The following is a 13,406-nucleotide window of genomic DNA, read 5'->3' on the forward strand; positions in this document are numbered from 1 at the left end:
GAAGATAAAGTGAGAGGTGTCTGCTTTGTACACTGGACATTTGCCTGCCCTACGGGGTCCTGCAGTACCTGCTGTACCTCTCTAGTAGGACCAGATCTGCAAAAGTCCCTCTGTGCTCACTCCGGTGCTCCCAAAAGGGCCTGGGAAGGGCTGGAAAACCCAGGGAAGTTCTGCCTCTGATTCGCTCTGCAGTGCACACGCTGCCGCCTTGGGATCAAGGACAGCCCGAGCCTGCTTGGTGGGAAACACCCTCCGTGGATAAGGGCACATATTGACTCAAGAGATTAGACCTGTCCGCTGCTTTGTGCTTTTATGAAGTGTATTTATTGGCAAAAGAGCAATGCAAAGGACAAAGAACAAGAATAATAAAAAAACTGGCAACAACATAGAGAAGCAGGCAGCACTCTGTGCAGTGCTGCAGGCTCTGCAGGGATAAAGTGTCCCCGAGAGAGCTGGACGACGGTTCTGCTTTTGGGAAATGGCTGAAACTTGCAGGCACCGGGAGCAGCAGGCTGAGCCAGCGCCTCCTCCGTGGGCTTTTCATTGCACAGCTCCCCTGGCCTCTGTGGTTTACTCTGCTTTTGAAACTATTGTCAGGGTAATTAAACGCTCCCAGGCAGGTGCCAGAGCCTTTTGAAACCCGAGGTTTGGCTTTGTCTTCTTGCCTGCTGGAGGTGCCCTGTTTTATTAGGGTGGATTAATCTCTCACGGCAATATCTGAAGGCAAAGAAGGGGCTTTAATTGGGGTGGGATTAGTGCAGCTGGGCTGAGCAGGGAGAGCGGGAGCTCTCTCCCTACCTGCTAATTGCCCCATCTGTGCGCTGGCAGCGGCTGCGGCACCTGCCCCCGGCTGCCTGCGTGCCAGTTTTGTGCAGGGGGCGCCCAGGCCATGCATGTGCCTTGTAGGTTCATTTACACAGCGACGGGTGAGATGTGATGCTCAGACCCAAGGAGCTCCGGCAGCCAGAGGGCTCAGGATGCTCTCGGCACTCAGATGCCTGGCACGGTCCTGGGGCATTCGTGCTTTTCCCTTGGGCTGTTGTGGGGTCCCAGGGGATGAGCTGAAACCCGCGGGCTGCAGTTTGCTGCCAGCCCCTGTCCCCGGGCGCACGCACGGTTGAATTAAATATGAGCCCAGACTATCTCCGGGGCATGTGAAGCACGTCAGTGCCTCAAGGGCAAATCTCCCGGCCAGTGTGTGCCTGGAGAGGGGCTGTGACTGTCCCAGCTCTTGGAAACAAGAGATAAACAGCTCTGTGCCTCAGCCAAATTGCTGACCTTCCCATCCCTGCAGGTCTGCCTTGCAACAGCTTTCTGCCCCAGGCAGGCACCGTCCCCCGTGTCTCCTTCCAAGGAACCCGGTGCTAAAGGCAAATGGCCTTGGTGGGCTCTGCAGAGGCACAACTTTGCTTGTCCTGTCTCTTTCAGCAGACGTCCTGTGGAATGCTGGGCCCCTGCTCGGTGGGAAAAGCTGACTTTACCCTAGGGAAAAATAAATGTCAGTTTTTGTTTTTGTCTCCATGTGGCCTGAAAGTCGAAATCTTTCCTGCAGCTAAAAAAACCTCTCTGGTCAAGCCAATGGAAACAACCTCTTCTGCTCCGTTCCCTACTTCCCCAGTGAAGAGCAGGCTGGTGTTTATTATTACCTCCTGACTTTTAGTCATTCCTGGCCTGTAAAGCAGCGGTCAGCAGGGACCAGCCTCTCCTTTAGCTCTGCTTGGCTCAGTCTGTCCGCAAGAACTGCCCCGGGGGGTGCTGAGCCCGCCGTGCCAGTGCAGGCACCCGCCCCGGCTCCCTCCTCAGCCAGGTGCAGTTGTGAGTTTTGCTGGGTGCTATCACCCCTTGCTGGAGAAAGAACCTTTCTTTGCCTGTGCGTGTCCCAGCAGCTTTTATTGGCTTTGTCCAGAGGTGAATTCAGAGGTTTTACTTGTTACCTCATGATGCAAAAGGGGAAAAGGGGTGCGTGGCAATGCACACCTCTGCAGAGCAACTGGTGCTGCCTCAGCACACCCTCTCCTCCTCCTTACCACTAGAGCCTGGGGGGAAATGCTTTATCCCTTCACTTCATCCATCAGCAGGGACCTAGAGGAAGATGTGAGACCCAGGTGAGAGGCTGGGCCAGGGCTGAGCGTTGCTTTGCTGTCAGTGAGCAAGAGCTGATCATGCTGGGTCCCTGTCGCCCTCTGCCTCGGCTCCCTGCGCCCCGTGGGGTGCTGTAGGCTGCTGTGCTTGCACGCATGGACGCCAGCCACCTACATGTCAAGTGTGGGCACATGCACAGAGATGTCTACACGTCTACATGTACGCCAGTATCCACACGCACACCCGACATGGGCACCCACGTGTGTGCCCACATCTCTCCAGGCACATCCACCCCCTCCTGCTCCTCTGCCTGCCAAAGAAAGAGGGGGCGGGCAGTGGGGTGCGTGAGCTGGTGTGGATCCGGCACCGGTGGAGGTGGCAGGAGGAGAAGAGAGGTGTTTTTCTTGGTTCCCACTGAGCTGCATTCTTTCCGCCTCCCACTTGTGTTGGGCGGCAGCATCACTCGGGATCAGCTTTGACCTGCTGAAGAAGACCCACCAAGGGATGAAGACGACCCACCAAGGGATGAAGACTTTCCCCCAGTGACCAGGACTGCTCCCCATGGCCAACCCACAGCCCTTGCAGGTGTCTCCATGGGGTGACTGAGGCCGGTGGGTGGGTGTTGTGGAGACAGGAGGGCTTGAGGCCATCAGGGAAGCAGCACCCCCCTTCCACAAACACACCGTGTCTCTGCTGGCTCTCTGGGAAAATATTTGTCAGTCTGAGGCAGGGCTTTTTAAAAGCCTCAGCATTTTCACCTGCGAGCTTCTTGCAGGAGGCAGACAAGTAAGAAAATAAAACTCTCAACCAAAGCAAATGCCCGCAGCCCACACGGTGTGTGTTTTTACCTCCTCGTTCTCAAAAAGCAAACATCAGCGGTGACATGCAATATTTTAGGTGGCTGTGGCAGAAAAAAGCCTCTCTTGTTTTTCAAACAAGGTGCCTTTTCATTCCGGGGCTGGCGAGCAGCTCTAAGAAACCCATGGTGTTTCACCGGGACGCCCACTGGAAATACAGATGTTGCCTTACAGCAGCAAAACACTTCTCTGCATCCGAAGCCTCTGAGCGGGGAGGAAGCGGCGCCCGAGGGTGCTGGCTGCGGCATTTCCGCAGGATCCCCCCAGCCGGGTTGGGGACCACCGGCTGTTTGTTCGTCCCCTTTGAAGGAGACAAAGCCCCCGCCACGCCGAGCCCCGCGGCTCGGTGGCTTCCGCTCCGGCCGAGCGTGGCACTGTGGGACGTGGGGCTGCTGGGAGGAAAAGCAAACAGAAGGGAGGCCAGAAGGGCCGGGCAGAAGACTGGGGTGTTATCGGGCGGCCCATCTGTGAGGCTCTGTTCAAAAGGGAGGAGAAGGCTGGAGATATCAAAGCTGCTCCGATGGCCTCCGTCTGGGTGGGAAAAGGGTTTGATCCAGCCTCTGCTGGGCTGCTCACAGTGGGGTCCCCTTCCTCCCACGCCAGGGACAAGACCCATCATCCTCCTCCTCTCCTCCAGCTGGCAGACAGACCCTTGGAGTGACAGCAATGGGGTAGTGGCATTGTGACAGGCAGCACCCTGTACTGGGCATCCCCAGGGTCACCTTTGAGGTTGGGGGGACCCTTGGGCAGGAGCAGCAGGGTCAGTCCCATGGGAGTACTGGTTTGGAAGTGTGATTGAGGCTACAACTGCAGTGATAAGCAGCCTGTAAGGATGGGCGGTTCTTCTCTTGAGTGCACACCCATCCCAGCTCACTGCGATAAATATACACTACATAAGATCCTATGTAGTATATAAAATCATATGCATATATATGTGTGTGTATGTATTTATGGCTTTTTCATGAATATATATATATATATATATGGTCAAGCAGTTTCAGGAAAAGGCATTTTGCTGACATGAATTCTAGGGCTGGGCCACTGAAGGCCCACAAGAGAGTTCCCTGGGGGGCGACCCATCTGTGACACCGCTGGTTGTGCCAACGTCCCACTTCCCTCCCCAGCTTGGCGCAGTGACACGGGAGCCTGTTCAGGGTGGCAGCATCCACGGTGGTACCCAAACCTGCTCAGGGAGGGGGGAGGAGGGTCCCTGGGGGTGTCACCAGGGTTGTGTGCAGGCGATGGCAACATGGCCAGGCAGTGTTTCTGGGAGCTGGGGCTGGCGGGGTGCGCGGCACTGGGGAGATTTTGCTCACCCACCCTCCCTGCATCACTTCTGCCTCCCGAGAGGGCGAGGGAGGGGATGATGAGACATGCGGGGGTTGGCTTTTCCGTGCAGCGGCGTGCTGCTCTGGACAGCGAAAATCCCCAGCTCTCTCGCGTTCCCGTCCAGAGGGTGATGGGTGTCACAGACCTTCTTGGAGGTGACACTCTCAGCGTGCTGCACGCCTCCGGTCTCGCTCCATCATCGCTGCCCCGCAGCCACCCACTGGTGTGTCCCATTGCCTGCGCCTGGGCAGAGGGCTCGGGGCTGTGCGGGGAATTTGCCTGGTGTGTCCTACGGGAATGGTCTGTGCCCCATCATGCTGGGAAAACGGGGATTTTCCCTGACCAGGAGGGGAGGCTGAGGCCAGCAGGACCTCCAAAGCTGGTGTTTCTCCTGGTGACCTTGGGGCAGAGGCTGGAGACAGGCGGCTGGCTGCGAGGCCAGCGTGTCCTCATCTGAAATGCCAGCTCGGTCTACAAATAACACCTGGCACGGGTCTCTCCCTGGGCACCGGAGCGATGAGAGACTGAGCGCTCTCTGCCCTCGTGCTGCAGAGCTCTCGCCACATTTTAGAGATGGGGAAACTGAGGCACAATGGGGTTCTTGACCCTGCCTCGCAGGGAGCCCATGATGCAGCCCTATGGGTTCGCAAGGCACTGGGAGGGGTTTTCCAGTGACAGAGGGACTGCTCCCCACTAGGAAGGGGAAGGTTTGAGAGGGGCTACTGCTCTGCCAGAGGGTCCACACCTCGTGCCCCCCCATCTGTGCTCTCAGGGAGCCTCCCCCTGCCCACAGAGGGGACCCGCATGGGCTCAGTGTCTCACACCCCCGCCCTCCTCACTTGCTGCTCCCTCCCAGCTCTATCTCCCAGGAATGGCGGCTCCCGCCCCACCAGCTGCCTACCAGGGCAATCGGTGGAGAGCACACGGTTCTTATCTGCAGGCAGCCACAGGCAGGTCTCCTGCCGTCCCTATCAGCGGGGCAGCGCCAGAGCTGGGGCTGAGGGCAGCCGGCCCCATCCTGGCCATGCTGGGGCCAGGGCCATTGCCGCAGCCCCGTGCTGAGGGGGATGCTCGGGGGCTGGGGATGCGGTCGGATTTGCAGGGGTCCAGTCGAGGCCGTGACGCTGGGCAGCTGTGGGTTGTGGTGGGGCATGTGAAGGCGGATGGTGGCAACAGCCTTGCATGACCGTCAGCAGGATCCGGCCCCAACATCCACTTCCACCAAACTCTCAGCAGTGGTTTCCTCACCAGGGCGATGCTTACAGGGGCTGGGGCGGGGGGGCAGATGGGGCCAGCGCCCTGGGAAAGACTTTCCTGTCCCTTTCACAAGTCTTGTTGACCTCCATGTTTTATTTATTTCTCTTGATTTGTGGCAACCCTCCTGCTTCCAGTGACTCAGCGGGGTGCTGGCGGGACACTGACGGGGTGGGGACACTGCCTCTCCCCTAAATCCCTAGGGTGGGGGGTACCAGGGCCATCTGTGGTCATGCAGAGCGCTGGCATCCCTACAGTGAGGTGCCCGTGGAGCGTGGTTTGCCCCAGAGGTGGGTGCCAGGCATCCCCCCCATTGCTCTTGGGGGGCTGGTCCTGCCTGGCACGGGGACCAGACAGAATGGGGAATGTCCCTTGGGAAAGGGAGCATCCTGGCCACTCTGTGCCACTGAGTAGGGTCCATCCCTCTGTGTCCTGGGACAGCAGTGACCGCGGAACACCAAAAGCTCAGGGTGAAGATCTTTATTTTCTGCTTGTCCAGCTGGACTGCAGCCTGAGCTGGGTGTGAGGTTCTCACTCCTCGGTGTCCCCACAGTCCAGCGCAGCCAGAGGCTCTGGGTAGGAGAGGAGAGTGTGGGGAGGAGCATGTTTTGGCCTCCTACCAGGGCTTTAAATGAGGATGTTCCTTCCCTGTTGTGTCCTGGCCATGGGGAAGCTGATGGTGGTCAGCTGGGAGCCCACCATGCCCACCAAGGTCAGCCCCTGCAGCTGTAACCGTGGAGAATTAGAGATGGGTGGAAAATTGTCTAAAAACTCATGCAAATATTTGCATTTCAAGCACTTTTCCAAGTATTGGGGAACGCTGACAAAGCAGCAACGTGGGCGATGCAGGCACGCCAAGAGGGTCCGCTTAGCTTTTTTTTCTTTAACAGGATTTAAATGGTCAAATAGTTTTGTTTAAAACAAGAAAAGCTAACCAAGCAAACTGGGAGATTTACCAGAGGTGCTGCTGGCCCCTCCACCAGCTCCTTGGGGTAAAATAGCCACCCCGATGCCGAGGGGGCCGTCAGCCTTCAGCCCACCCCTTCCCCGGGATGGTGAGTGCACAGCTCCCATCTCAGTGCTCCATTTTCCTTATCTGCTGAAGGGGTTTTTGACAGGAAAGCGGGTCCCTGTGCTTGGTGTCACTCTGCCCTGTAGCTCCCCAGGGGTCTGGGGTTGGGCTGGTGGACCTTGCCTGGAGCCTTGTGTGTCCCCCCCATCCTGCCAGGGGATACTCACCTGCTGTTGGCTCCTGCCCGTCCTGCCAGGTTTTGGCCATGGTAGCAGCCTGTGTGGAAAAGGGTGACCGAGGGAGAAGGGTGGGCATGGACCCTGGTGGCCCCAGGATCGCCCGTCCCAAGCATGGACAGGGGCTGGAATAAGATGAGAAGCTGGGGAGACCCTGGCTACCCCATCCCGCTGTATTTCCCCTCTCCACACCCATCTCTTCCAGCTCTCGGGGCAGGTTGGAGCAAGCATGTCACAGGCACGTCCTGTCCTGCCAGCACAGGGAGGGCTCAGAGCCATGGGCTGCAGGGGTGAGAGCGCTCCATGTCCCCAGGAAGCCACACTGAGCCCCACAGGACACTGACCACAGACAACGGACTTGTCCTGGCCCCATGTCGGGTGGGACAGGGTGGGCTTGGGCAGGGTGATGGGGCTGGGGGCTTGTTGCAGGGGGGGGTGGGTCAGTGCCACCGGGTGTCACTGGTGAATCCGGCACCAATTGGGGATGGAGAAGGGAGGGTGTGCAGCGATGGAGCCCTCTGTGCACACGTGTGTGTGTGTGTGTGTGCGTGTGCGTGTCAGGACCAACTCATGCAGAGCATCGATACGTGGGGCTGGTCTCCCGCTTTGCGCTTGGGGACCAGCCATGTCCCGCATTCCACCTCCCCAGCTGGTGGGATGCTCCATGCCCCACAGACGTACCTGGCATCTCAGGGTGTGCTGTGCTTGAAAGATGCAGGGGACCCAGGGTTTAATCAGGTTCAGGCAGACAGTCGCGAGAAGGATCATCATGATGCTGGAGCAGTGAGTCAGGGACAAACGGAGACAGGTGTGCTGGGCAAGGGGATCCCTGCGTGCCCCTGTGTAGTGATCACCCATGGGTGGTGCTGGCCCCGGGGCTACGTGCAGGCAGGGGAGAAGAGGCCCCTGCACACGGCAGCCTGGGCAGTGCAGCACATGTGTGTGTGCAAGCCGGGGCAGGACTCTGCCTCTCTAGGCAAAGGATACGTGCAGATCGTCGCTGTGTTGATGGACCACAGGGGGATGGGCACCAAGTAGATAAAGCAGGACAGTAGAACCGCCATGACATAGCCCGTGGTGACCATCACGAAGAGGCAGACGCAGCACATGTTGTTGGAGCTGGTGTGTTTCTTTGGCCGTAGGCAATACTGGTGAAACTGGTGCAGCACAGGGGTGCTGGGTGAGTGGTGGCCCATAGGGCCTGTGCACCTCGTGGGGCCGGGAGCACCCAGGGCTGTGGTCACCCTCTGCATGGTGCTGTGTGTGCATGGGGGGCTGTGCTTGTGCAAGGTGGGGTGAGCGTGTTTGTGTGTGCAAGGGGTTTCTGAGTGCCCAGGGCTGGGTGTGCAGGCTGCAGGATGTGTGGACAGGCATATAGGGTGCAATGTGGAGAGCTGTGCGTGTGGGGCACAATGTATAGGGCTAGGGTATGGTGTGTAGGGGCTGCAGGGAGCAGGGCTGTCTTTGCAAGGTGTATTGTATAGGGATGGGTGTATGTGTGGTGCACTGTGCAGGGCTACAGATGGGGTTTATGGGGTGCAGTGAGCCAGGTTAGGTGTGGGGACACAGTATGCGGGGCAAGATGGGGGAGGTATACAGTGTGTAGGGACAAGGGTACAGGACTTGGTTAATGGGGCTGAGGGGTGGGCCGGGTGTGCATGGTACCTTGGACATGCACAGAGCCCCATTGTGCCCCGCATCCCTCACCTCCATGGACCGCTTGCAGTGGGGGCAGCAGAGGACCTGTGACTGGCTCTGATGGTGGCACCCGCACCGGCAGCGCTGTCTCGCTGTGCTGATGAGCACCTTCTTCACCTTGTCCTGCCTGGCCACTGCTGCAGGAGACACGCGGGGAGACTAGGAGCCCCAGCTCCAGGGGCCACCCCACCATGAAGCAGCCCCTGCCCCCCCCGTCATCCCACCTATCTGGAGAAGCCCCAGGCCAGCTATGCTGAGCAGGACCAAGACGACCAGAGCCAGGAGGAAGAGGATGGAGGTGGAGCTGAGGAACAGCAGCGCGATGTGCAGAGCCAGCCAGCCGCACCTGCAAGGGGGGAACAGGGAGGATGGGGTGGGTGTCAGGCCCTGGGGCTGCTGTGGGAGAGCGGGAGGGTGGGCAGAGAGCCTTGGGGTGCTTGGTCTAGGGGCTGCTGGAGCTGGGGGATGGCAGGGAAAGAGGACGTAGGTGCAGGCTGCTTGAGCTGGTGCCTGACACTAACATCTGGGGGACGCTGGTGTGAAACAGCAGCTCTGCTGCCCTGTGCCCATGAGACGGGGCTTGGCCCATGGCTATGGCATGACTTACAGGAAGGAGACAAGCGAGCTGAGGTAGATGATGGTGCTGAAATGAAAGGGGATGAGAAGCTCCATGGTGTGCTGGGCAGCTGCAGGGCCCTGGCCCTGGCCAGGGAAACAAATCCCCCCATTCCATTCCCATGACAACCACAGCATCCCCCTCCTTCCCCACATCCCATTTCCACGGCAACAGCAGCATGTTCCCCCTCTGCCCCCACCTGCCATCCCACATCTAATTCCAATGGCAACAGCAGCATCCTGCTCCCAAGCAGGGTGCAGGGGACGCAGTGACACTCTGGTTTCAGCAGGAGCCCACTGCCAGTGGAACAAAGGGTAGGAGCTCAAAAGTCCCTGGTCACCCAGTAAAAAACAGTCCTCATTTTTCTTGGGATGCTGGAAGGACACCAGGAGCCGTGGGCACCCCTGGGACCCATGAGGATGCTGGGATCCATCTAGGACAAGGACACACTGCTCCTCATGTCTAATGTCCCAGCTCCTCACCCAGTGTGTCCCCTCCAGCCCGCTGTCCCCCTCCCCAGGCTTGGGCTCTGATTCTTCCCCAAGAGGCCGGGGTGCTGAGCTGGGGTGCTGAGCATTGGGCCAGCCCTGCCCTCTAGTGTCATGGGAGCTGCTCTCAGCAGCGCTCAGTCCCGGGCTGCTGGGAGCTGAGTCCTTGCAAACTCTTCACGCAGCCCACAGAGCCATGCAGGGGCTGGCAGGCTTCCCATGGCCTCGCAGCATCGCCTCCCACCCGGCCACTGCTGCCAAGGGGACACAAGGACGCATCATGGACCTTGAATGGCACCACGGGCATCCCTGGCAACACAAACCCATCTCCGGGCTGCCCCAGAGGGTGTGTAGGCAGCGCCACCCCAGCACAGGTGTCCTGCTCCCCAAGCTTTGGGGATGCGCAGGCGTGCCGGCGCGGGTGATAACTGCCTCCCCCAGCACTCCGGGTCAATAACCGGGTGGCCGTGGGGCTGGGACAGCATGGGGGCACGCCAATGGGAGAGGGAGGGGAGTGCCCGAGGCTGCTGGTTAAACTGGAACGAGGTGCTGCGGCCTCCCCGCGGTCCCTGCCCTGGGGACTCTGACCCCACGTCGGGAGCCAAGGCAGGGAGCACTGAGCAGCCGAGCAGCCGCTGGGACGGAGCCAGGGAGAAGCAGAGCAGTATGGACCCCACCATGGAGCTGGCAGATGACCCCAGGTGGGTGCTAGAGCCCCCCGTGCTGCTTTGCAGCCAGGCAAAACCCTTTTTGGAGCAGGATTTTGGGTTATTCCCTCTGTTAAGGGAAAGGAGGTGCCTGGGTGTGAGTTGAGCTGGACAGGGGACTCTGCGGGGCTGAGTGTCCCTGTGTCCCTGCCTGCCCACTGCAGCAGCTCCCTTCTTCTCCGCAGGTTCCCCCGCCCGCTGGTGGAGATGCTGATCAGGAACTTCAGCGTGCCCGCAGCCTGCTTCTCCCTGCCACCCACCTCCCGGCAGCTGCTGCGGCGTAGGTGGGGGGACAGGGCGGGGGGACCCTCTTGCCACTGGTGGGAGCAGGACAGCGATGAAGGAGGGAGGGTGGCTGTGGTGGGTGCAGGCAGGGAACAGCCCTGAGGAATGGGGAGGCAGCAGGGGGCTGCCGGGGTCTCAGCCGCCACCCCCATAGCCCTGCCTGTGTGGATGGGCAGTCCCAGGGAGACCCAGCACCAGGACAGGTGACATGGGAGCAGGTGGGGCAGAAGCACCAGCTCTGGCATGGCTAGATATGCTGAAGATGCAGCAAGGGGCTTCCCAAACCTGTGGAGTGGTGGGTCATGTGGCAGATCCTTGCTGTGGTGGCCCCAGGGGGGACAGGATGGGATGGAGCCAGCTCCTCACCCCTCTGCTGCAGAGCTGGACGTGGCTCAACTCACCATCATGGGCCTCGCCACCGTCATGACGCTGCTGTCGGTCGCAATCTTCGTGGAAGAGGCTTTCTACCTCACTCGCAAGATCCGCTGCCCCATCAAGATGAAGACCCTCCGCTGGAGCAGCTCGGCCCCCACGGTGAGCTGGGGCGCAGGGGCATCACCCCAGGGGGACAGCGCCACCTGAGGGGTGCCAGCGCCTGTGAAGGGGGAACAGCAGCGTGCCAAGCTTGTGTCTCCTCCCCAGGTTGTGTCCGTGGTCAGCTGCTTCGGGCTTTGGATCCCACGTGCCATGATGGTGGTGGAGATGGCTACCACGACGTGAGTATCACCCAACCCAGGACAGGGGCATCGGGGAGCCCACAGGGCCTGAAGTGCCTTCTTCCTCCTCCTCCTCTTCTCTAGGTACTTTGCCATCTGCTTCTGCCTCATGATGCTGGTCATGGTGGAGGGCTTCGGGGGGAAAGAGGCGGTGCTCAGCACCCTGAAGGATGTGCCCATGGTGGTCAGCACTGGGCCCTGCTGCTGCTGCTGCCCCTGCCTGCCCCGAATCACCATGAGCAAGTGAGGGAGAGCTGGGGTAACCCCTGCCCCTGGGGAGGGATTTCACCCCCTGCTTCTGCTGGGGTGGAAGAGCAGTCCCCAGGTAGGGGCTCAGGGACCTCAGGATGCTACCGGTCTCTCTTGCTGTGCCAGGAGAAAGCTCAAACTGATGATGCTGGGGACTTTCCAGTACGCCTTCTGCAGGGTGGTCGCCGTCTTCCTGGGGCTGGTCCTGGCTGCTGACGGGAACTACAACCCTGCTGATGTGAGTCCCAGGGTGCGGGGACAAGCAGGGTGACATCCTGGACAGGACGGCTCCACCAGCCCCCACCTTGCCCAGTAGCTTTGTCAGCCCAGGTGCATTTTTTGTGTTGCCACCCCAGATCTCTGCGGAGAGCGTGGCCCTCTGGATCAACACCGTGGTTGGCGCCTCCACCCTCTTCGCGCTCTGGGCCCTGGGCATCCTCTTCCGGCAGGCTCGGCTGCACCTAGCCGAGCAGAACATGCAGGCCAAGTTCTCCTGCTTCCAGGTGAGCCCCCATCTTGCCTGGTCACCTCCCAGGTGAGTGGCTCCTCAGCATGAACAGGATGAGGGGGTGCGGGTGGAGATGGTGGGGCAGGAGCTGCTGGCAGGTGAGAGCTTGGTCTGGCGGTGGGAGAGCAGGGAATGCGAAGGGCAGGAGTCTGGCAGCAGCACAGTGCCCACCACCTCAGGTGTTGGCGGTTGCAGGTCCTCCTCATCCTGACAGCACTGCAGCCCGCGATCTTCAGCATCCTGGCCAACAACGGCAACATCGCCTGCTCGCCACCCTTCTCCTCCAAGGCCAGGTCACAGCGTAAGTCAGGAGATCATAGAATGTCCTGAGTTGAAAGTGACCTACAAGGATCAGCGAGTCCAACTCCTGTCCCTGCACAGGACAACCACAAAGTTCATACCATGTGTCTGATGGTGTTGTCCAAATGACCCTTGGACACTGTCAGGCTTGGGGCCATGACTGCCCCCCTAGGGACCCTGTTCCAGTGCTCCACCACCCTCTGGGTGAAGAATCCCTTCCTAATATCCAAACCTCCCCTGGCACATCTTCCTGCCATTCCCTCAGGCGATGGGAAAGTGTTGCCTGCTCCAGGGCAAGCCTCTCCATCACAAGGTGGGGCATGGGGAACAGGCATGGTGGATGAAGGCAGCTTCAAATGACCCTCCTCCTCTTCCAGAGATGAACATGCAGCTGTTGATCCCGCAAACCTTCATCCTGGCAGTGGTGACGCGGATGTACTACCGCAAGCAGGATGACAAACCGGGCTACCAGCCCGTCAGCTTCGCGCCTGCAGGCAGCAACGTCCAGGCGTGAGCAGGACAGAGTGAGGCCAGGGCTGCTCTGTCCCGTGCAACCATCTCCTCCTTCTCCTCTGGCCCCAGGGAGCTGCTGGCAGCAGAGGAGGCAGGGAGGGGAAAAGGTATCTTGGAGAGGGGTGAAAGGTTCTGAAACCTGAGAGCCACAAGCCAAAGGGAACCGTGAAGCCGCCTCTGCTTTGGTGGCTCCTGTCTGGCACTGAATAAAGATGAATTTGTACCTGAGTCTTGCGTTGGTGACCAGGCTTGGATCCTCTCCTACCCAGGCTGGGCGGGAGGTGACTCCGCACCGCGGGGGAAGACAGAGCCCGGAGCAGCACAGCCATGGTGTGGGGCTGTCAGGGGGTGCCCAACACCCAGCCATGGCACTGACCTCTGGGTGCTACTGGGTGGAGTCCGATGGCCAAGGCAATGCCAGGGCAGCGCTGTTTTCTCTGGAGACCTCAGGATGGGTCTGGCCCATCGCCTTGGCAGCTTCTCCTCAGCAGGGGCATCTGCACCTGCCAGCCTGGGCTCAGGCACAGGAAGGAGCCTTGAAACACCTTCATAACAG

At 59.8% G+C, this 13,406-nt stretch overlaps 2 protein-coding genes across 2 annotated transcripts; one reads left to right on the plus strand and one right to left on the minus strand.

The window, feature by feature from the left end:
• Positions 1–5,990: 5,990 nt before the first annotated feature.
• Positions 5,991–8,228, minus strand: LOC309441144 (uncharacterized protein). Its single transcript, XM_082055613.1, has 4 exons — positions 7,758–8,228; positions 7,452–7,545; positions 6,762–6,810; positions 5,991–6,094 (listed from the first exon to the last, which is right to left on the minus strand). Exons 1-4 carry the CDS (start codon positions 8,021–8,023, stop codon positions 6,054–6,056), a joined length of 450 nt encoding a protein of 149 aa, XP_081911739.1. The 5' UTR covers positions 8,024–8,228; the 3' UTR covers positions 5,991–6,053.
• Positions 8,229–10,055: 1,827 nt separating this feature from the next.
• Positions 10,056–12,973, plus strand: SLC51A (solute carrier family 51 member A; the record flags this gene model as incomplete). The annotated part of the gene is made up of 9 exons (XM_082055288.1): positions 10,056–10,273; positions 10,465–10,559; positions 10,944–11,098; positions 11,207–11,280; positions 11,365–11,523; positions 11,656–11,767; positions 11,886–12,032; positions 12,233–12,338; positions 12,715–12,973. 9 exons carry the CDS (start codon positions 10,056–10,058, stop codon positions 12,849–12,851), a joined length of 1,203 nt encoding a protein of 400 aa, XP_081911414.1. The 3' UTR covers positions 12,852–12,973.
• Positions 12,974–13,406: the final 433 nt, after the last annotated feature.

Source organism: Streptopelia decaocto (genome assembly GCF_964273445.1).
Source record: "Streptopelia decaocto genome assembly, chromosome: 6".
Classification (NCBI taxonomy): domain Eukaryota; kingdom Metazoa; phylum Chordata; class Aves; order Columbiformes; family Columbidae; genus Streptopelia; species Streptopelia decaocto.

Coding starts and splice junctions, on each gene's coding strand:
- LOC309441144 (XM_082055613.1), bottom strand. CDS start 8,023: ATGCAGAGGGTGACCACAGCCCTGGGTGCTCCCGGCCCCACGAGGTGC. Junction 6,811..7,451: donor AGCACACCCTGAGATGCCAG/GTACGTCTGTGG, acceptor TTTTCCACACAG/GCTGCTACCATGGCCAAAAC. Junction 6,095..6,761: donor CGGGCAGGAGCCAACAGCAG/GTGAGTATCCCC, acceptor TCTCCTACCCAG/AGCCTCTGGCTGCGCTGGAC.